This window comes from Opisthorchis viverrini (genome assembly GCF_000715545.1).
Source record: "Opisthorchis viverrini unplaced genomic scaffold opera_v5_33, whole genome shotgun sequence".
Taxonomy (NCBI): Eukaryota; Metazoa; Platyhelminthes; class Trematoda; order Opisthorchiida; family Opisthorchiidae; genus Opisthorchis; species Opisthorchis viverrini.
In genome coordinates this window covers 1,366,238-1,383,443 of record NW_008751689.1, presented here as the reverse complement: position 1 = coordinate 1,383,443, position 17,206 = coordinate 1,366,238, and the positions used below count along the sequence as shown (strand labels likewise).

Here is a 17,206-nt window from a genome sequence, read left to right as displayed (position 1 = left end):
GACACTTGCGTGCTTTTGGGCCATAAGATTGGTGATACCAGCACCAAGAGGGACGGGCACGAGATGACGATCTGGATCGTGAACGTGGTCGATGCCTGTTGATCTCCAATTGTTGTAGGCAATCAGTCAAAGCATCAAACTTGGCTTGTAGGTGCGATGTAGAAGCAAGAAGCGGGTCGGAATCTGTAGTAGTGAGCGCAGGGCGTGATGCGGAGTCTACGGGGTAACTGGGGTATGTTTCGTTCATCTTATCCGTCATTTGGGCTAGCTGCTCCAAGCCGTGGTCATCAGCGAAAGCGCTGATGTGGTGTCACATGTAGGGTAGGAGTTTGTCGAGCCATAGTTGGGCCATGATCTCCTCTGATAGCTTACGGCCGCAGAGGAGACTGCGCATGTGGCGAAGCATTTGTGATGGCGATCCGTCCCCAAGTTCGGCAGTGGTGAATAGATCCCGTAGCGTCTTGTTTTCTGATTTCCCTGTCCTACCTTTGAGGGCCGCTCGAAGGGCGTCATACGGATTTTTCTTAGGAATATCTTCCAACAGATCTTCAACTTCTGTTTCTACATCACAAGGAAGATGCCGGACAACATAGGGAAACCGGGTGACTTGGGAAGTGATGCGTCGGGTAGCAAAAACGGCATCCACCTGGTGAATCTATACCCTGATTGTAGTCGGGCAAACGTATGCTAATTGCATTCCCGACTAAATCCGCTGAATCAAAGTGTGTCTCCATAATTACCGGGCAAAAGAAACAAAATCACGACGACTTGAAAAAAAGGCTTTCAAAAAAATATCTAGAAATACTCGGGCTCACCAAATTTGTAGTGGTCTGGCGACCCAATAAGTTAGTTTACCAGGAGTGTGTGGAAAAGAAATAAAAATGATTACGCTAGGTTGGGTATACAAAAATAAAGAGACCAGACGGAACAGACTCACTAACAATTGTTCTCTTTAAAATAGTTCGTCGTTGGNAAATCAGAAGAGAGGGTCGAAGCACGTGACTACGCTTGTGTTCTGTGAAATTATACACGTGCGCGTTTTTGTAGTTTTTCGTATTCAGACAAAAAGCTATTATGCAGTTGATGAAATACGTTATAATGGAAGTAAAAGAAAGGTACAAAATGAACCGTATCTTTACCCTACTGTTTAGCCCATGTAACAGCCTGCGACTGAATTTCAGCCCTTATCTATTAACCTGGAAGCTCTTCCCCGAACATTCCTTATTTTTTGCTGTCACACCAACGGTCTCTCCGCAACAGAACCGTCTTTGTAGCACACTGTGATGGGGCTAAATCTACCAAGGCACTATTAGACATTTATTTATGCGAATCATCGTGCTGGCAAGCATACTGCCCCGCGCTGAGAACATACAGAGCAGTGCTGCACCCTTTTTAACTAGTGCCTCTCAGTCGAACGACAGCCGCTGGACGAAAAGAACAAAACCGTCCCGGAAACTAGGGCGAGAGCCTCGATCTTGTGTATCAATCCGTTAGTCTGCGTATCCGTGAATGCCACACCAATTTCCGCTTGTACCTTGCAGGTGAACGGAAGACGCTGAACAACAAGAACCAACTTAACCTGAGAAGCTTGAGCTGTAGACTCGACCTCGTTCATCAGTCCGTGAATCCATGATCCCTTCTGTACCCTCTCAGCGAAATACTGGACAAAGACTGAAACGCACGCGGAAAGGCGAAAGGCGCGTCAATCGGATTTACCCGCCAATGTTAATCACACGTCATCTCATGTTTTTGGTACTGGTGGTTTGCATTTTGATATCCGGAATAAGCGGAGGTTTGTAATATTCTAAGGTAATACTTATCGCACTGTAGGAGGCGACAGAGTCAGACTAACAGATGTGAACACACTCACCTTTCAGCGTGGGCATTACACTGCCGCACGACGCGGTATCTCAGTCCCTCAGGTAATACTGTTGTATTAAAAAGGATGCCTGTTTTTCCAGCTTGAATGCGTCGGTGGCACCGCATCAAGATTTTCCGATTATCACCCATCCACGGCCCAGTGCTACAACAAAGGTCATGATGGTCGAGATGTACAATGGGAGTGTAAAGCCGAACTAAACAAGAACGTGCGCTTGGGACGCATTACCGTCAGTTGTGAGGGCTATTCTTTCCCAGAGGACCCATATGTTCTCTATGGGTCGTGTGCGGTACGTGTATTAAAAACATTGTATGTTGCAGTTTCTTAATTCTACTTAAGAACACTGCACCATTGTTTCGCAACAGCTTGTTACTAATTAGTAACAGGGTATGGTGCTTATGGGATGCTGTTCTGCCCGCTTACCTTAGTAGGGTTTGGCTGGGTGTCCTTAAATAGGCTTAAAAAAGAGGGCGGTATTTCCATTTGTTTAAATAATAATAATTATTGTGTATGCATGTTGTGGGGTTCGCGGGTTCGCTGTAGCACCCTTTCGGTTCCTGGCTGCCAAGCCGTTGGTTTAGCTATGAATTATTGTGTATGCATGTTGTGGGGTTCGCGGGTTCGCTGTAGCACCCTTTCGGTTCCTGGCTGCCAAGCCGCTCGATGTAGCTATGAAAGATGGGATACTGCCGGATTGTACAAGCTTGTAGGAAAGTAGTCATGGTGCCCAGGTTGGTTCCTTACTATGGACCTTCCGGTACGTAGTCTCATGCCTTAACCACTGAGCTATGTAGGGCTTTCCATGGTGTAGCGGTTATCACCGTGAATGTTGACACTGATGCTTCACTGTCTTCCAGCCAAAAAGTTCATCTAATCACGGAGACCCTGAAGTCAAAAAAGAGACGATAAATGGGATCTGGTACTCTCCCACTGTAAACCTTCTGTGTTACCTTCACCTCCAGGTGTTAAACCAGACACTCTGGATAGAAACCTGCCGGGCTTCCTTCGGGTGGCATTAGAACTAGGCACCAGGGGAGTGCTACAGCTGAACCTTTTTTTCAACAGCCCCCTGAAGGGCGTTGCCAAAGTTCTTGCATCCAGTCGACTTCCGATATTTGAAGCAGCCATTTATTTTTCATCCAGGAAGAGATTGCTTGTAAGTGAATGATGTTTTTTTTAAATTCATGCTTTCTGAGCACATATACATGTTTTTCACGCTGGATCGGGGTCAAACCAACATTAGAACATTCGGGTTAGAACATTCGTGTCTTAGTCTTAGGCCAACAACTATCGCCTCGTGATCAGGCTTTTGAGCAACAGTATTCGATTGGAGGCCTTAATCATCCCCTTATCTTGGGTTAGCTGCTCCGGTACATCTCACTCCATATGCAACCGTGAATTACACGAATACGTGTATTTACACACCGCGTTGACCGGGTGGCATTTGCCTGCTGCATACAGCAGGCAGGTGAGTTAGGGCGGACCGCTACCGATACGCACTATGATCTCTTGATTCCCTTTCCCACTATAAATCTCCCAGCCATGGGCGTATCGGTCTTGCATTAGAAGAAGCGGCTAGTATCACACCACAGCGCACGTCTGACCAGACCTCGCTCCTATGTGCTCATCACCTGATGCTGCTCTGGCCTGCAATCTCGACAATCTATTGATAATTGTTGCACTTTCAAAACTCAGCTTCCGTGAAAACCCGCGCTGACAGAAATTTTGTCTCAATTTTAATCATTGCATATGCACCAACCAAATGCAGTCCTGATTCGGTGAGACACCTTTTGTCGAGACCTGTCCACTATCCTATCAAGTACGAGGAATTCAAATGCTGTCCTAATTCTCGTGCACAAGTAGGACAGCTCAGTTCATCAAAGGCACGACTTGGTAACCTATTCGGTTCGGACTCATTTTGCAACGACAGTTGTAGTTTTTCAGTACTCACCAATTGGTCCCACAAAATGCTAGATTCAGGCTCATTAGACACAATTGCGCTTCCTGGTGTCCCTCGTGCTGAGTACAACCATTTAATAAGGTTAGCCCTCGGAAACCTCTTGTCAGCAAGACAATCAGAAAGCAAAATGGCTCCCTGATATGCAGCAAAGCAAAACGTTTGGACCGCTGGGCACAGTACCTTGAACTGGAATTCAGCTGGCCACCTGCTACCTCCAATTTAGAGTCCTGGCTTTCAGCAGAAAAATGTACCGGAGATACGGATGCACCTTCAGTCTCAGAAGTGTCCGAGTGTATTTCCGTACTCAAGCATCATCGTGCTGCTGGTCCTGACGACCTTCCACCTGCCCTTTTCATGGATGACGGTGGACTTCTCAGCCAGTGTCTGTCTAGCCTATTTGGGTCTATCTGGGAGAAATAGACCGTCCGAGATAACTGGGGTGAATCCATAGTGGTGCCTATTTTCAAAGGAGGTACTCGCAGTGAATCTAGTAACCATAGAGGTATCAGTTTAACTCCTGTTGTGACAAAGCTTCTGGTGTCACTGATTTTTCGACGTCTTATGGGGGCACGCGAATCCTTGACTCGTGAGAATCAAGCGGGATTTCGACCGGGTAGGGGCTGCGTTAACCATTTCTTCGCACAGACGACCCACGATCCCGGTATTCCTTGACTTCAAGGGTGCGTTCGATTCTGTTGATCGATCAGTTCTGTTAACTACACTTGCTCAACAGGGTATGCCCCAGAAGTTTGTAAACATAATCCGATCTCTATATTCACATACTTCTGGGCGGGTGATGGTGTATGGTGAGCTCTCCAAAAGCTTTCCTACAAAAAGTGGTGTCAGACAAGGATGCCCACTCTCCCCATTCTTGTTCAACTTCGTCATCGATGAAATAATGAGGCGAACACTGGACGGTTTTCAAAACCCCGGTGTTCAAATTGTTGCTGGCGAGAGCCTTATCGATCTGGAGTACTCAGATGACATCGCCCTCATCTTTGAAGACCTTAGCGAAGCACAAGCCCTGTTGAATAAACTGACCGCCATCATACCATCATTTGGCATGCGCCTTGCACCTTCAAAGTGCAAAGTCCTGCTTCAGAACGTGCCATCTGCGAACATATCCCTTACAATTCAAGGAGAACCACTGGAGATTGTGGAAAACTTTACATACCTCGGTAGTTGTATTAGCTCTGACGGAAGTGTGTCTGATGAAGTCAGTGCAAGAATCTCAAAGGCTCGAATCACGTTTGCTAATTTGCGTCACTTGTGGCGTCAAAAAGGCATCTCACTGGATCTTAAGGGTCGTTGTACCAGGCTACAGTAAGGGCTGTGTTGTTGTATGGGTGCGAGACATGGCCTCTTCGGGTAAATGATGCGAGGCGTCTTCAGGTTTTCGACCACCGATGCCTCCGAAGCGTGGCTGGTTTTGGATGGCATCGGCGTGTTAGTCACGAGGTAATTAGAAAACGAGTGTTTGGTTGTGCGACAGGTACTTCGATCGGGGAAACATCCAGGATCACCGACCACGATGGCTCGGTCATGTTCTATGTGTGCCGAAACGCCGTCTACCGAGACGAGTTTTGTTCTCCGTGCCTTCTTCAGAGTGGTGCAAACCGCCAGGTGGACAACGCATGACTTGACAGAAAGGCGTGAAAGAGATCACGAAGAGTTTGGTTGTTGTCGATGTTGTGCGCTTTCCAGGATAGAGTCCCCGTGACCCCACCTGTGCTTGGCTGGAGACGTTGCAAGAAGTGGTAACTAATCGATGTCAGTGTCGTTTGTGCTGTCAGTTTCTTTCCAGCCTGTCTGATTGAGCGCTTGGAGGTGTAGGCACCTCAGAACGCTTGACATAGGCCAGCACTAGGCCCCCCGGTCCACTATTTTTCTCATATTTTCACTCTATGGCTTTAACTATAATTAGGCGAACCTTATGGTTGTACGGCAGTGAAGCATCAGTGTCAATACTGATGTCGATGTGTTTGATGATGATGATGATGTCGATGATAAGAGAATGCTGTTTTCCGTGCCCAGTTGAGGTAGGCGATCAATTTTGAGCTGACAGAGGGGTGCTGTCAGTTCTACTTGCCTTCTAGGATGGGGAACTCGTGATCTCCACTAGGCCTGGTTGATACGATAATGGAAGACTCACTATCAGCCTCCAACGCCTGTGGCGTCGAAGTGCTCCCTGGGCGTCCGCTCGCAGATATCGAGCACGCAGACTACGTAGCTCTTCTTGGATTTGACTCCGTGGGACTTCAAACAATATTAAGTAATCTAAATAATTCCTCCCCGCTGTTTGGCATAGGCTTCACACCTGCCAAGTGCAAAGTACTACAGCAAGACTGGGTGAGCTCGAACCCTAGACTCCTGCTTCCGGATGAACCGATTGAGGTAGTAGACTAATTTGTTTACCCAGGAAGTTGTATCGGTCCCGGTGGTCTAGCCAAAGATGATATTTCCATCCGGATTTGAAAGGCCAGCTTTTGCGAATCGGTGGCGTAGGCGTGACATCAACTTAAACGTCAAGGGTCGTGTTTACAATGCTGCGGTGCGCTCCATAATACTCTACGGATAGGAAACCTGGCCGTTGTGTGTCGAGGATGTCAAAAGACTTTCAGTGTTTGACCATCGATGCATTCGGAGCATTTCCCGAGTCTGGTGGGAACACCCGATCAGCAGTCATGAAGTACATCGAATGGTATTCGGGAGAAATAACACACCTTCGATAGATGAACTGATCATACTGCATGGGTTGCGTTGGCTTGGCGACGTGCTGCGTATGCCAGTCGACCGACTTCCTCGAAGGGTTCTATTCGCACAACTATGTGAAGGGTGGAAGAGAGCCAGAGGCAGTCAAACAATGACTTGTCAGCGAAGTGTGAAAGACATTACCAGCAAACTCGGCTGCGCTGGTCATTGCTGTCTTCCTGGATGGGAACCCCTAGACGGGCCACATGAATTGTTAGAGACATTGTAAGACATGGCCCAGTCGCGTCCTCAATGGCGCTCGCGCAAATAAGCCGTTTCCTTCAATGCGTAGCTCCCTTCCCGATTCCCCCACTTACCAGTCCCCTGGCAGTGCTGTATTTATGCACCAATTCATCAGTTCCCACTTCCAATTCGCAGCTACCTGCCCCACCTCCCCAACTCATCGGTGAACGAAACTTTTGCAGCTACAACCACTGTACAAGTACGCGGTTCTAACAGCTGACGGTGGTGAGGATGAATACTAGTCGTTGTCTCTGGCGTTCTTGTTGTCAATTTCTATGCAGATTGCCTTAATGAGCGCCCAGAGATGGCACCTCGGAGTGATTGGATTTTGCTAGCACTAAATCCCTTTCCCGTTTATTTTTTTATTCTTTTCTTCACAAACAATGTTTGTATGGCAGCGAAGCATCAGTGTTGAACACCGATGTCATGCAGTCGGTGATGATGGAACCGCTTCTGTACACTGAGATGAACAACTGAACTACATTTGTGGCCAGGTTGACATCCATTTCTTATGCTGTCCCAATGAGTGTCATCGATATTACGCTGAGACACGAAGGACAGGTAATGCCAGTGGCCCGATGCCAACCAGGTAACTAATGCTGGTCCCCATTGTTATGCCATGTTGTCTGGACCTGCTGAGAGCTTGAGATGAACCCTGATTCTCCTTCGTTAAATCTATTCACCTCGTAGTTCACCGATTTTTCTTCATCAACAACTCTCAATAAATGGGACCGTTGGATCACCGCCTGTAACGTTTGGGTGTTCCTCCGCAGTTTTCTCATTCTTCAGTAAACAAGGCTGTAATGGCTGGAAACGGTGCACCCCCGGTACAGGTTTGTATCTGAATAAATTAACTTAGTTTTTTTGCAAGCTCAGTATCGAGTAATGATGAATGGGGGCACCTCCATCCATTCGTTTAGCAGGGTGTTCATCAGGTGGTTCGAACCCGACCTCTGCTACTCGACTTCCCCTGTCTAGGCTTGGGCAGTATCCCAGCCCTCGTGCTTCCTTCGAGTGGCATGGCAGTTAGGCTGGACGATTTGAACGATTTCATTCTTCCAGCTAGCAATACTCTTTGAAACCGCTCGTTTCATTTCTTGCCTGAGTACATAGTGCACTTTGGAAATGACATGGTTATTCAAAACCGTAAGGGACATCTCAGTACTTTAGTACTATCCATTGATTTATATCATTGAATCACGTATTGCCTTAATGGGAAACAGCCATTATAATATTCTTACTCTTTATTTACGATTTTCCACTCTCGTCAGCTCCAATATGAGTTAGACTTCAAAGACGGCTACAGACGAACCAGTTCAAAGGATCAGAAGTGAGTCCTGGCCGTGTGTTAAATTTTTTAGGCCAATCACCCTTTTAATTTGTCTCAAACTTGGTGCGTTCTGTGGATCGTAGGGGGCGTTGAGTTGCCTATCAGTTGTCTGGCATCCTGAAATTGTCCCCGTCAGTGCTACGCGTAGATTTGAAAGTTGAGTGCTAGTACCTCTGAAGGATATTCATGACACATTATTTCGGTTAATCGAACTTGGTTCATGGAGGTTTGGACATCCTAGATAGGCTTGCTTTACTCACCTTCCTCTCGCTTTCTCATTTCCGTTTTTTAAAAAGCTAACTAGCGTACAGACTAATTTGGTTTCATCGGGAAACTCCACTGAACCACCTATTGATTCGGTTATAATGTTCTCCAACTGAATGTGCTGCACAAGGGTCGCTTCATGTTTCAATTTGTACGGTACTCGAAATGTCTTCGATGATGAAGATTCTTGAAGCTCACGACTGCAGGTTTACGGAAATTGGGGACTGTGCCTACCTAATGAGTCCCAAGAAGAGCGGCGTTAATCGTGGGCTGTCGAAGCTTTATGAATGGTGCTTCATCAAGAAAACCAACTGATGCGGTTGAACGCCTTCACTTTTTCTGGCTCTATGCTTTTGGCGATGATGATGACCCTATTTGTAATGAGGGCAGCGAAATTGCTGACACAATGTATTGGGAAAGCAAACCCTAAATGGCGAACCACGTCGGCAAATTGTGTAAATCAGTACTCGAAATATTTGTTTTATGCAGTGCGACTGGTCTTGTCGGTAAATAGTGTTGCACAGCTTCAGAGTTCAGTAGGAAGCTGGTAATCCCATCCTGTTTGTGCCTGGAATTAATCTGCGGTTCATACATAAGTAAACGTTATAACTTTCTTGCAATTATTCGTACCATTCATGATCAGTTGTTTTTCATCTCCGGTACGCTTCCTTTTCTACGGATAACTGACAATACTTAATACACCAGATAAGGGTCATTGGGTAACTTGTCGTGCAATTTGCAAACAAATGAACACTGTAGTGATGCAGTCATCGATCTGATGAATGGATTAATACTGATCTCAAAACGATGTGGTCGAGCTCTGTTTGTATATCCTGAAAGAGTTCACTTCCAGCTCACTTGGTAGGCACTTTTGAAGTGGATGTTTTCAGAAAACAATGGAAATGTCTGTCTCCTTCCAAGTGTTAGGCTACAGTAGAACACTGACCACTTTCTGATCCATCCCACGGGAAATGCTTACCGGAATTTAGATTCCACTCGGCTATGGGGTCTTTTCTTTTATCAGAAGCTTTCATTAGACAAAAAGGATTCTGTTGGTATTCACTTTTCCACACTACGATAGCAGCATTCCCTATTCATAATAAACTATGTAAGAAGCAGATTTAAAGAAGCAATTTTGGTCACCGCATTGTGAACCCTCCTTGCTCACAACATTCTCTAGTAATGTAAGTGAAAACACTAAAGTTTCACGGTGCTTCATTCGGATAAGCACCATGCCAGTGTCCTTTGGGTGGCTGACTTCGACCTCATTTTGAAGACTCCTTAGAAGGAACTGGACCGACTGGTTCAAGGGCAGGTCAACCACAAGTGGTTGTCAGTGTGGTTGAATGTAACACATGTCGTTTCGTAAACCTGTGCTACGACAGTTGGATAGTTCTACCGGTGGATACACTGAATGTTGTCCCGAAACACAAAACTCTTCATCTCAATGAAACAGTAGACCATATGCAAGACTGTAGGCACATAAACTGTTTAGCAGTTGCAAGTTACAACTTATCCTGCAAGACAAATGTCAGGAGGTTGTAAAGTGGAGACTCAAGGATCCAACAGAAAATAGTTCATGTAGGTAAGTGCCTCTACCGGAAGATGCACAGATTTACTCAGGTTAACCGGGAGAACACCGCAAGTGCCGAAGAATAACCCTAGGCCTGTGGTGGATGAGTTGACCTGTCCAGAACTTATATCTAGATAGGTTGATTTGAGGAGTTCCAAGTGGGCCGAACAGTTCGGTGCATGAAACTTTGGATGCAACAGCTGTAGAGGTCAGACTTCATGTCATTGCCGAGAGGTTCATAGCAAACTTGTCCAGACTGTCTCTCCAAAGTTGTTCTTGTCTCGGATCGAAAAGAACCCGCCCTGCTTCTACCGGAGAGAGCTATGTGCCAGCACATACTGCTTTGTATTTTGCGGAGTTGAGGAACGTTAGACCTCAGTGCCTGATGCACAGGCAAACTTGTCCAGACTGTCTCTCCAAAGTTGTTCTTGTCTCGGATCGAAAAGAACCCGCCCTGCTTCTACCGGAGAGAGCTATGTGCCAGCACATACTGCTTTGTATTTTGCGGAGTTGAGGAACCTCAGTGCCTGGATGCACAGGCTTTGACGAAAAACGATCACTTTGTTAGTGGGAAGCCTGTTCGTTAAAGTGGTTGCAACTTGAAAAACACTGACAGTATATTTACTGACTTTACCTGTTGTTACATTACTGCGTACACTTACAGTGGGTAGAAGGTGCTTCTCATCTAGTTTCCTTTAGTTTGTTTTTTGGACTGAACCTCCGAGCAAGTCTATTTAGGAAATAGTTTGATTGTTGTTGAATAATATTCCCTATAAGAAAGGAGTACCGTCACACAAAAAGACACGTAAGGGTAGTGCAATGTGGACCGGGTGGCCTTGATGTTTTCGGAAAATTTGTATACAATGTGACTGTTTAAGCCTATGAGGGGTTGCATCAAAACCCTGAGGAAGTTTATCTGTGGTAACCAAAACGTCATAGTTATTGAACGTCATTCTCAACAATTCCATGTTCTTGCTCCAACTCCCCCAAAAGTACATTAATAGACCTTGAACGCTGAGTCTTCTGGTCGTGTCCTTACAGGTCCTCACGCCTGTGTTAATAACCCACAGGCTATGATTGTCAAGTCGAGAAATTTAACGCTCAATTAGATGGTGAGGACCTTACCAGTTCAGCAATCTGTAGCTCCGATTTTGTTTGTCTGCCACAGTTTCCATCAGTGATAAGTATAATCTGACCCTTACTTATCTGTTTTTTAGACTAAGCAGCGCGACTTTTCATTTCATCATCCCTGTTATAGATGGTACCACAATTTTCAGTCTGTCATTCAGCCGCGATGGACGAACTCAAATATGTTGCCCTATCTGGTATTGATAGGCTTATTGATTCTAGCATTCGCCATATGGTTCTTCTGTTTACGCGATAATTTTGGGTAAGTGGATTGACATATTCTCCTTATAATGTGGCAGCGTGGGAACATTTTTTCGCCTCTGTAGACCAGCTTATTTTGGTCATTGACTCGTTCAACTAATCTAACTCTATACATTTCGGTTCACAAAAACAGTTTGGACTGGGCAAACTAAATATTCACTCAGCAGGCCGATATTTTCGCGTAGGTACGACAAGTTGCACTTTTATTGCATTCGGCATAGGCTTTTCATCGGAGCCAAGAGATCTAGGAATATCCCACTGACCCGAATGTGAGATACTAACTTCGGTACCGGGAGACCAAAAGACTTTAGAAGGGACTCTAAGTCTCTACATGGTGAATCTTTTTACTTGCCACTTATCAGTGATGAGCAAGTGTGTTCACATTATCAGCGAGTTGCTGCATTGCGGTATTTTGACGATAAATTGCAAAAAAGGTTCACTACACGAATGCTGGTTTTCAAACAAAGCTGGTCCACTATGTCTCAGATCAGACTCCCAAGGTATTTATGTGAAACTGTACCACCCTATATCAGGAGGTCGTACTAAGGTATACCTATATCGGGTAGATCGTCGTATTTTCTATGACCGAAATCTCGTCCTTGGCTGCAGTCAGCCGTAATCAGTTGTTGATAGTGTTCCGGGACGGGACTTTAAGAGTACTGAAGCCTCTAAAGTAGTGAAATCCGAGATAAAACGGATGGAAATTTTCAGGAAGAGTCGATACAAGTGAACCACAAAGATAAATCAGTTGGCCCCTTTTCTAATTCAATCAGCGGCCGTCCTTAGACTGTTGCTGCATTGTTTCTTTGAGACTTTCTCAAATCCCTTGATTCACCTTATCATCTTCGCTTATGTTTTTGCTGTCTGGGTGTTCGCATTTTAACTTTTCAGGTTCTCATTAGGTTAGATAGGATCCACGTTGACCGGATGCAACGTGACGAGTCAACAATGCAATCAGTTACGTGCTCCATAAGTTCCTCCTCAGCAAGGCGATCGTCTTGGATGGTTTGATGGTGCTACTTTACTGTTCTGTTACGTCAGCGGTTGCTGTAATGCATGGTGCAAATACAGTTGATGTGGGTGTTTGAAAACCACGGAATGTGTCATTCGAGATTAACTGAATAATTCACTCCTTCCGTTCGAAGAGACGAGGCCTACACGCCTGCAACTGGCGTTTGTCTTATCCTTGAGACCGACCATAAATCGCTGCTGTATTTACCATCGTTCGTTTGCAGGCGCTTATCAGTTATCCGTAGCGGAAACTGAGCTCGAAGACAGCGGAACTGGTTATCTATATGAGTTTGTCAGAACTCAGAGCGAAGGAGGGCACGTTTTGGACAGTAGAGAACACCCGAAGTTATGGTCTTCCGCCTATTGTCGTACGTCGATGTGGAGGCTATAATTGAGATTCCTGACTTTATCTCTGTCTCATTATTCAGCTTATTTATTCCATTCAGTTCACTATTCTGATTGTTCTATGAGCATTATTGATTTTAATCCGTAGACAAACTTCTGGTCCAGTGGGATTCGATGACATGCCTGGACCGGCACCACCATATGCACCGTACCCAACAGAAGCGCCACCACCTTACGATGAGGCTACTCATACACGTAAGTTTCCTTCGCGTTTCCATTGCTTTAGCAGAACTCGTTAATTTGTTGTATAGACTGTACAAACTTGTGTGTGGTTCCTTTGGCACACCTGTTTTCTGTTGGGTCGGGGGCGGCCCAAGTGGTAAGTTTCCTTCGCGTTTCCATTGCTTTAGCAGAACTCGTTAATTTGTTGTATAGACTGTACAAACTTGTGTGTGGTTCCTTTGGCACACCTGTTTTCTGTTGGGTCGGGGGCGAGATGGCCCAAGTGGTTAGAGCGCGAATTTACTGACCGGAAGGTCCGTGGTTCGAATCCGACCTCCGCCACCCGACTTCCCCTGTCTAGGCTTGGGCAACCTGGCAGTATCCCAGCCCTCGTGCTTCCTTCGGGTGGCATGGCAGCTAGGCACCGAAAGGGTGCTGAAGGCTTTCTTTCTTTCTGTTGGGTCGATAAAAACAGTTGGTGACATTCAGTTGGCTCCAGTTCATGAGGTCAAGTTCTTGAGCATAATCACCACTACTGCTTTTAGCGGCAGGCCAGCGCCTAACTGGGGTTAAAGTTCAGATACGGAATGTCATAATACCGCATCAGAGCAGATCGTTGCAGAATGCGTTGTTTGTGGCTACCCATAAGGACACCAGCAGTTTACTTACTACTTTATTGAATGCCACAAGTCCTGAGGAGCGAAATGCACTAACAGTTCAGAACTTCGCACCGTTGAGTTCAGTTTGAGACACATGGTTACTGACTTCTGCACTCACTCGGGTAGATGTCTTACGTTATACATCCATCACTCAGTTCTCGTCGATTCGGCGGTTGACGTTTCCTTTTAGTATCTATAAGAACTTTCCTTCAATAACATCGCAGTCTTCGTTCGTTTTTTAGTGTAACGAAACAAAGCGTTGTTTTGATTCACAGGTTCGGTTCTCACTCAGTAGTTGTTACCACGATTGAATCCGCCTAGGTTAATGACTGGGCCTTGTTTGGAGGATATTCAAGCTGGACCGGGCGTCAAGCCCTACTAGAAATGCTGCTAATTTCAAACACCAGCAGTAGCTCACTGACGGGCCTGTTTTATCAAGTTACAATAGTAAGAACAAGGGTATGTGCAGCCCTCCCTGCCCATCTGTCACATAGGATGTTGAACGAAGTCCGCCCGAACCAGAATCTCTGGTTGTTAGTTTTCCGGTCCCCATAATACACACGACAAATCAGACGGAGAACTGCGCGTCATGGTACAATCCGTGCATAACTTGTGTTATTATGGTCATTTAGCTACAACTGCGTCCAAACTCTATACAGCGATACAGTTAGATAAAGTCGCTCACTTGCGTCTACTTGGTCTATATACAGAAAGTGATCCTATACTAGTCTCTAACCGAGCATGTTCTTGGGATGAAACAATAAATTCATAAGAAATGTAGGGGGTCTTTACTGGGTAACGCTGCGGCTTTTGTGCTTGTTTCCTGAGCACCATTCAATACGCATCATATGTTTCTCGCGCTTTACCGTTTCGCCAAAATAAACTATCTGTATCTGGGCTGTGATATTTTTTATCATAGTGTTTCCCATGACCTTATCCTTGCACTGGCCTATGGGCGGCAAGTGTATCTCCTTCCATGGCTCCCATTACGCCTACATTATTGTTTTGCATCTCAATCCAGCCTTCTCAGCGTTCACAGAGGATTCCACAACTAGACAGCGTCCAACATCATCGTCCTCTTCGGATTACGGCTGGCGAAGAGATTTTGCTCCCAACCGTTCGGGACCAAGGAGTTATCATCCCAAAGAACATACACAGTCTGGTTCGTGGCTATCGAACAGCCTGGCTGCTGGTGCTGGCTTTTTGGGTGGTTATTTTCTTGGTTCTCGTGATCGAGCACCAATGCACCATACCTCCCAGAGTCGATTATATCCGGATTTAGGTGGAGTCGGAGACGAAACCACTTACGATTCACATACGGCCACCACGACTACCCGCACTAGTTCCCATAGGTCTAATGAGGATGATCGCGATTCGTATGTTGCTACTGGTAAGTTCACTGTTTGTGTGTTTTGTTCTTCATACTTCCATTGAACCCTTCGCGGACACGATTACCACTATAATCATTTTTCATCGTGTACACTTGTATTAGGCAGTTGGTGTCAGTGTTTTAAATAAAATAAGATCTAGATTCATTTCACTCGAAAAGGTGAATCACTATAGCCGTCGTTGCTCAACAAAATACCGGTGCCCTACTGTACAATGCGATTCGCTTGAAAATTCACAGTAATAACTCCAATTGGTATGTTGTATATGCTTTGATATTTGATGCTCCGTCACTCTAGTGACTGTATACTCTCTTACCGTAACTGAGACATGTTAGTGCTACATATCTATTCATCAGTTCCGCTGTCATTCTGAACCAGAAGTAGAATGCATCACCGAAATGTGTTTCATTACAGTAACAGAACCAAAGACAACTACTAGGGGTTCAATAAGTGTCGATTTATCTTGCTTTGGTTCATCAGACCTTTAATATGTACTACATCTATGGTGTATTCCAACGAATGATGCTTCGCACGTACCATGATCAGAGTTCTCGTCAAGTCCAGCCAGAAAGGACACGCTGCAGTTGTGTGATTCTGTATAGGCACCAGGCGGGCAGGCAAACATGTTGCGAATTCCTTCTAATTTATCAGCTTTCATCATCCATTGTAAGCGTAATAGCAGCTCGGTAAAAGAAGGGTAAAGGTTGAATGTCGTGCTGTGGCCAATGGTAGAATGGTAAACGGCATGAGTCGAGCTCGAAATAGCTCAGTGGTTAAGGCACAAACTTATTGATGAGAAGGTTGGTGCTTTGTACCCAATCTCAGCCTCTCAACTGCTTTTGTCTATTTTCGGTCAACCTGGGGCTATCGCAGCACCCGTACTTAATTCAGGTCACACCACAAGGTTGTTAACGCCGAACGATTATTTGCGGATTGGCCCAATGGTACTTTTTACACTGTGTTTCCTGCAACATGGCATTTCCTTTCCATATCGATACTACTTAAATGTCATGTTTCCAACAGGTTATTGGCGAAGATAATACGATGTTAGCAGCTGAAATCTTCCTGCTGCCTGAATGAAGTGGATTGCGAGCCACATGCTTCAGTGTTACGACACTAACCACTTAACGTGATAGTTGACCGGTGAACCTGGGTCATCGGTAAGGGGTATTTTCACAGTAATGTATTGCATTGAGTCTAGAAAAAGTCAGCTGATTCGAAACTGGTCATTCAGTGAGTTATCCAGCTGTAAACACATTGTTGCCTTGGTTCGCTGATTCAGTTTTGTTCGTTAAGAATAAGGATAATGGGTGAATGGCAGTCACGTGCTCAATCAGTTCATTGATATTAAGCCATCCTATTCATCCACTGAAGCGTGCAGTGAGGGAGTTGTGTATTGAAGGCTTAGGTGTGGGATCACCAGTGGTCTTCTGAGAGGGCCGTATCTGCCACGTTCACCAAGCGTTGTCAACAAAGTTCAGTCCACATAAAACTTTCCTACCCTTGTGTTTGTTATCCAGTGTATTCAGAGCATTCTCGTTAACCTTAAATTGCTTGCAATCAGTATTCCAAGTTCCTTCTTTTCTTTTTGTGATTTGTTGTTTGTATATCCTGAGTTCATCATCTTGTTTCTTTACCTCCATTCATTTCTCTAGGTTTTGCCAGCACCAGCCGGCGCTGAACGGTGTGCTGTGGCTAATTAATCTACATACAACTGACTTTACTGTAGATGTGTCCCATTTCAGAGTTCTCACTGACTCCCTCTCACTTCGCCCTAACATCATTTCTGACTAACATTTGCTTTCATCGACAGTCATATTTTTCAAGTGCATTTTACACAAGTGTGTACAAGTGACACTGTTCTCTTTTCACTACAATCCTTCGGGTTTGACTTGGCCTATGAACCTTTTAGATGAACGAGTCCTGTTTTACGGTGATAAGGATACGCTGCCACTGAAAAATGAAATTGACGCCAGCTGTCGGATAGGATTTTTGTAATGGTGTCCAGAACAGCCATGCCTCACACATACTGTTCAAGCTGTTAGTTTGCAATCCGCTTTTTTTCCAAATTTCATTCCATCCGGAGATTTAACTAATGAAACCTTCGAAGACCTCAAAACCGTTGTGCCCCCAAAACTGAGTTCAGCTCAGGCCTGAAAGTAAGTAGAGCATAAGGTTGCTAGAAACTCGGG

General features: G+C 45.4%; 1 protein-coding gene across 1 annotated transcript in view; it reads left to right on the top strand.

Moving 5' to 3' along the window:
- T265_02626 (hypothetical protein) overlaps positions 1-16,913 on the top strand; it is a gene marked incomplete at both ends in the record, with an annotated part of 22,853 nt that extends 5,940 nt beyond the window's left edge. Inside the window, 8 exons of the mRNA XM_009166924.1 lie at positions 1,600-1,792; positions 1,831-1,922; positions 1,962-2,168; positions 8,105-8,163; positions 11,259-11,390; positions 12,894-13,000; positions 14,648-15,027; positions 16,670-16,913. Of these exons, the coding sequence (XP_009165188.1) occupies positions 1,600-1,792; positions 1,831-1,922; positions 1,962-2,168; positions 8,105-8,163; positions 11,259-11,390; positions 12,894-13,000; positions 14,648-15,027; positions 16,670-16,717 (1,218 nt within the window). The remainder of the gene's footprint in view (positions 1-1,599; positions 1,793-1,830; positions 1,923-1,961; positions 2,169-8,104; positions 8,164-11,258; positions 11,391-12,893; positions 13,001-14,647; positions 15,028-16,669) is intronic.
- Positions 16,914-17,206: the final 293 nt, after the last annotated feature.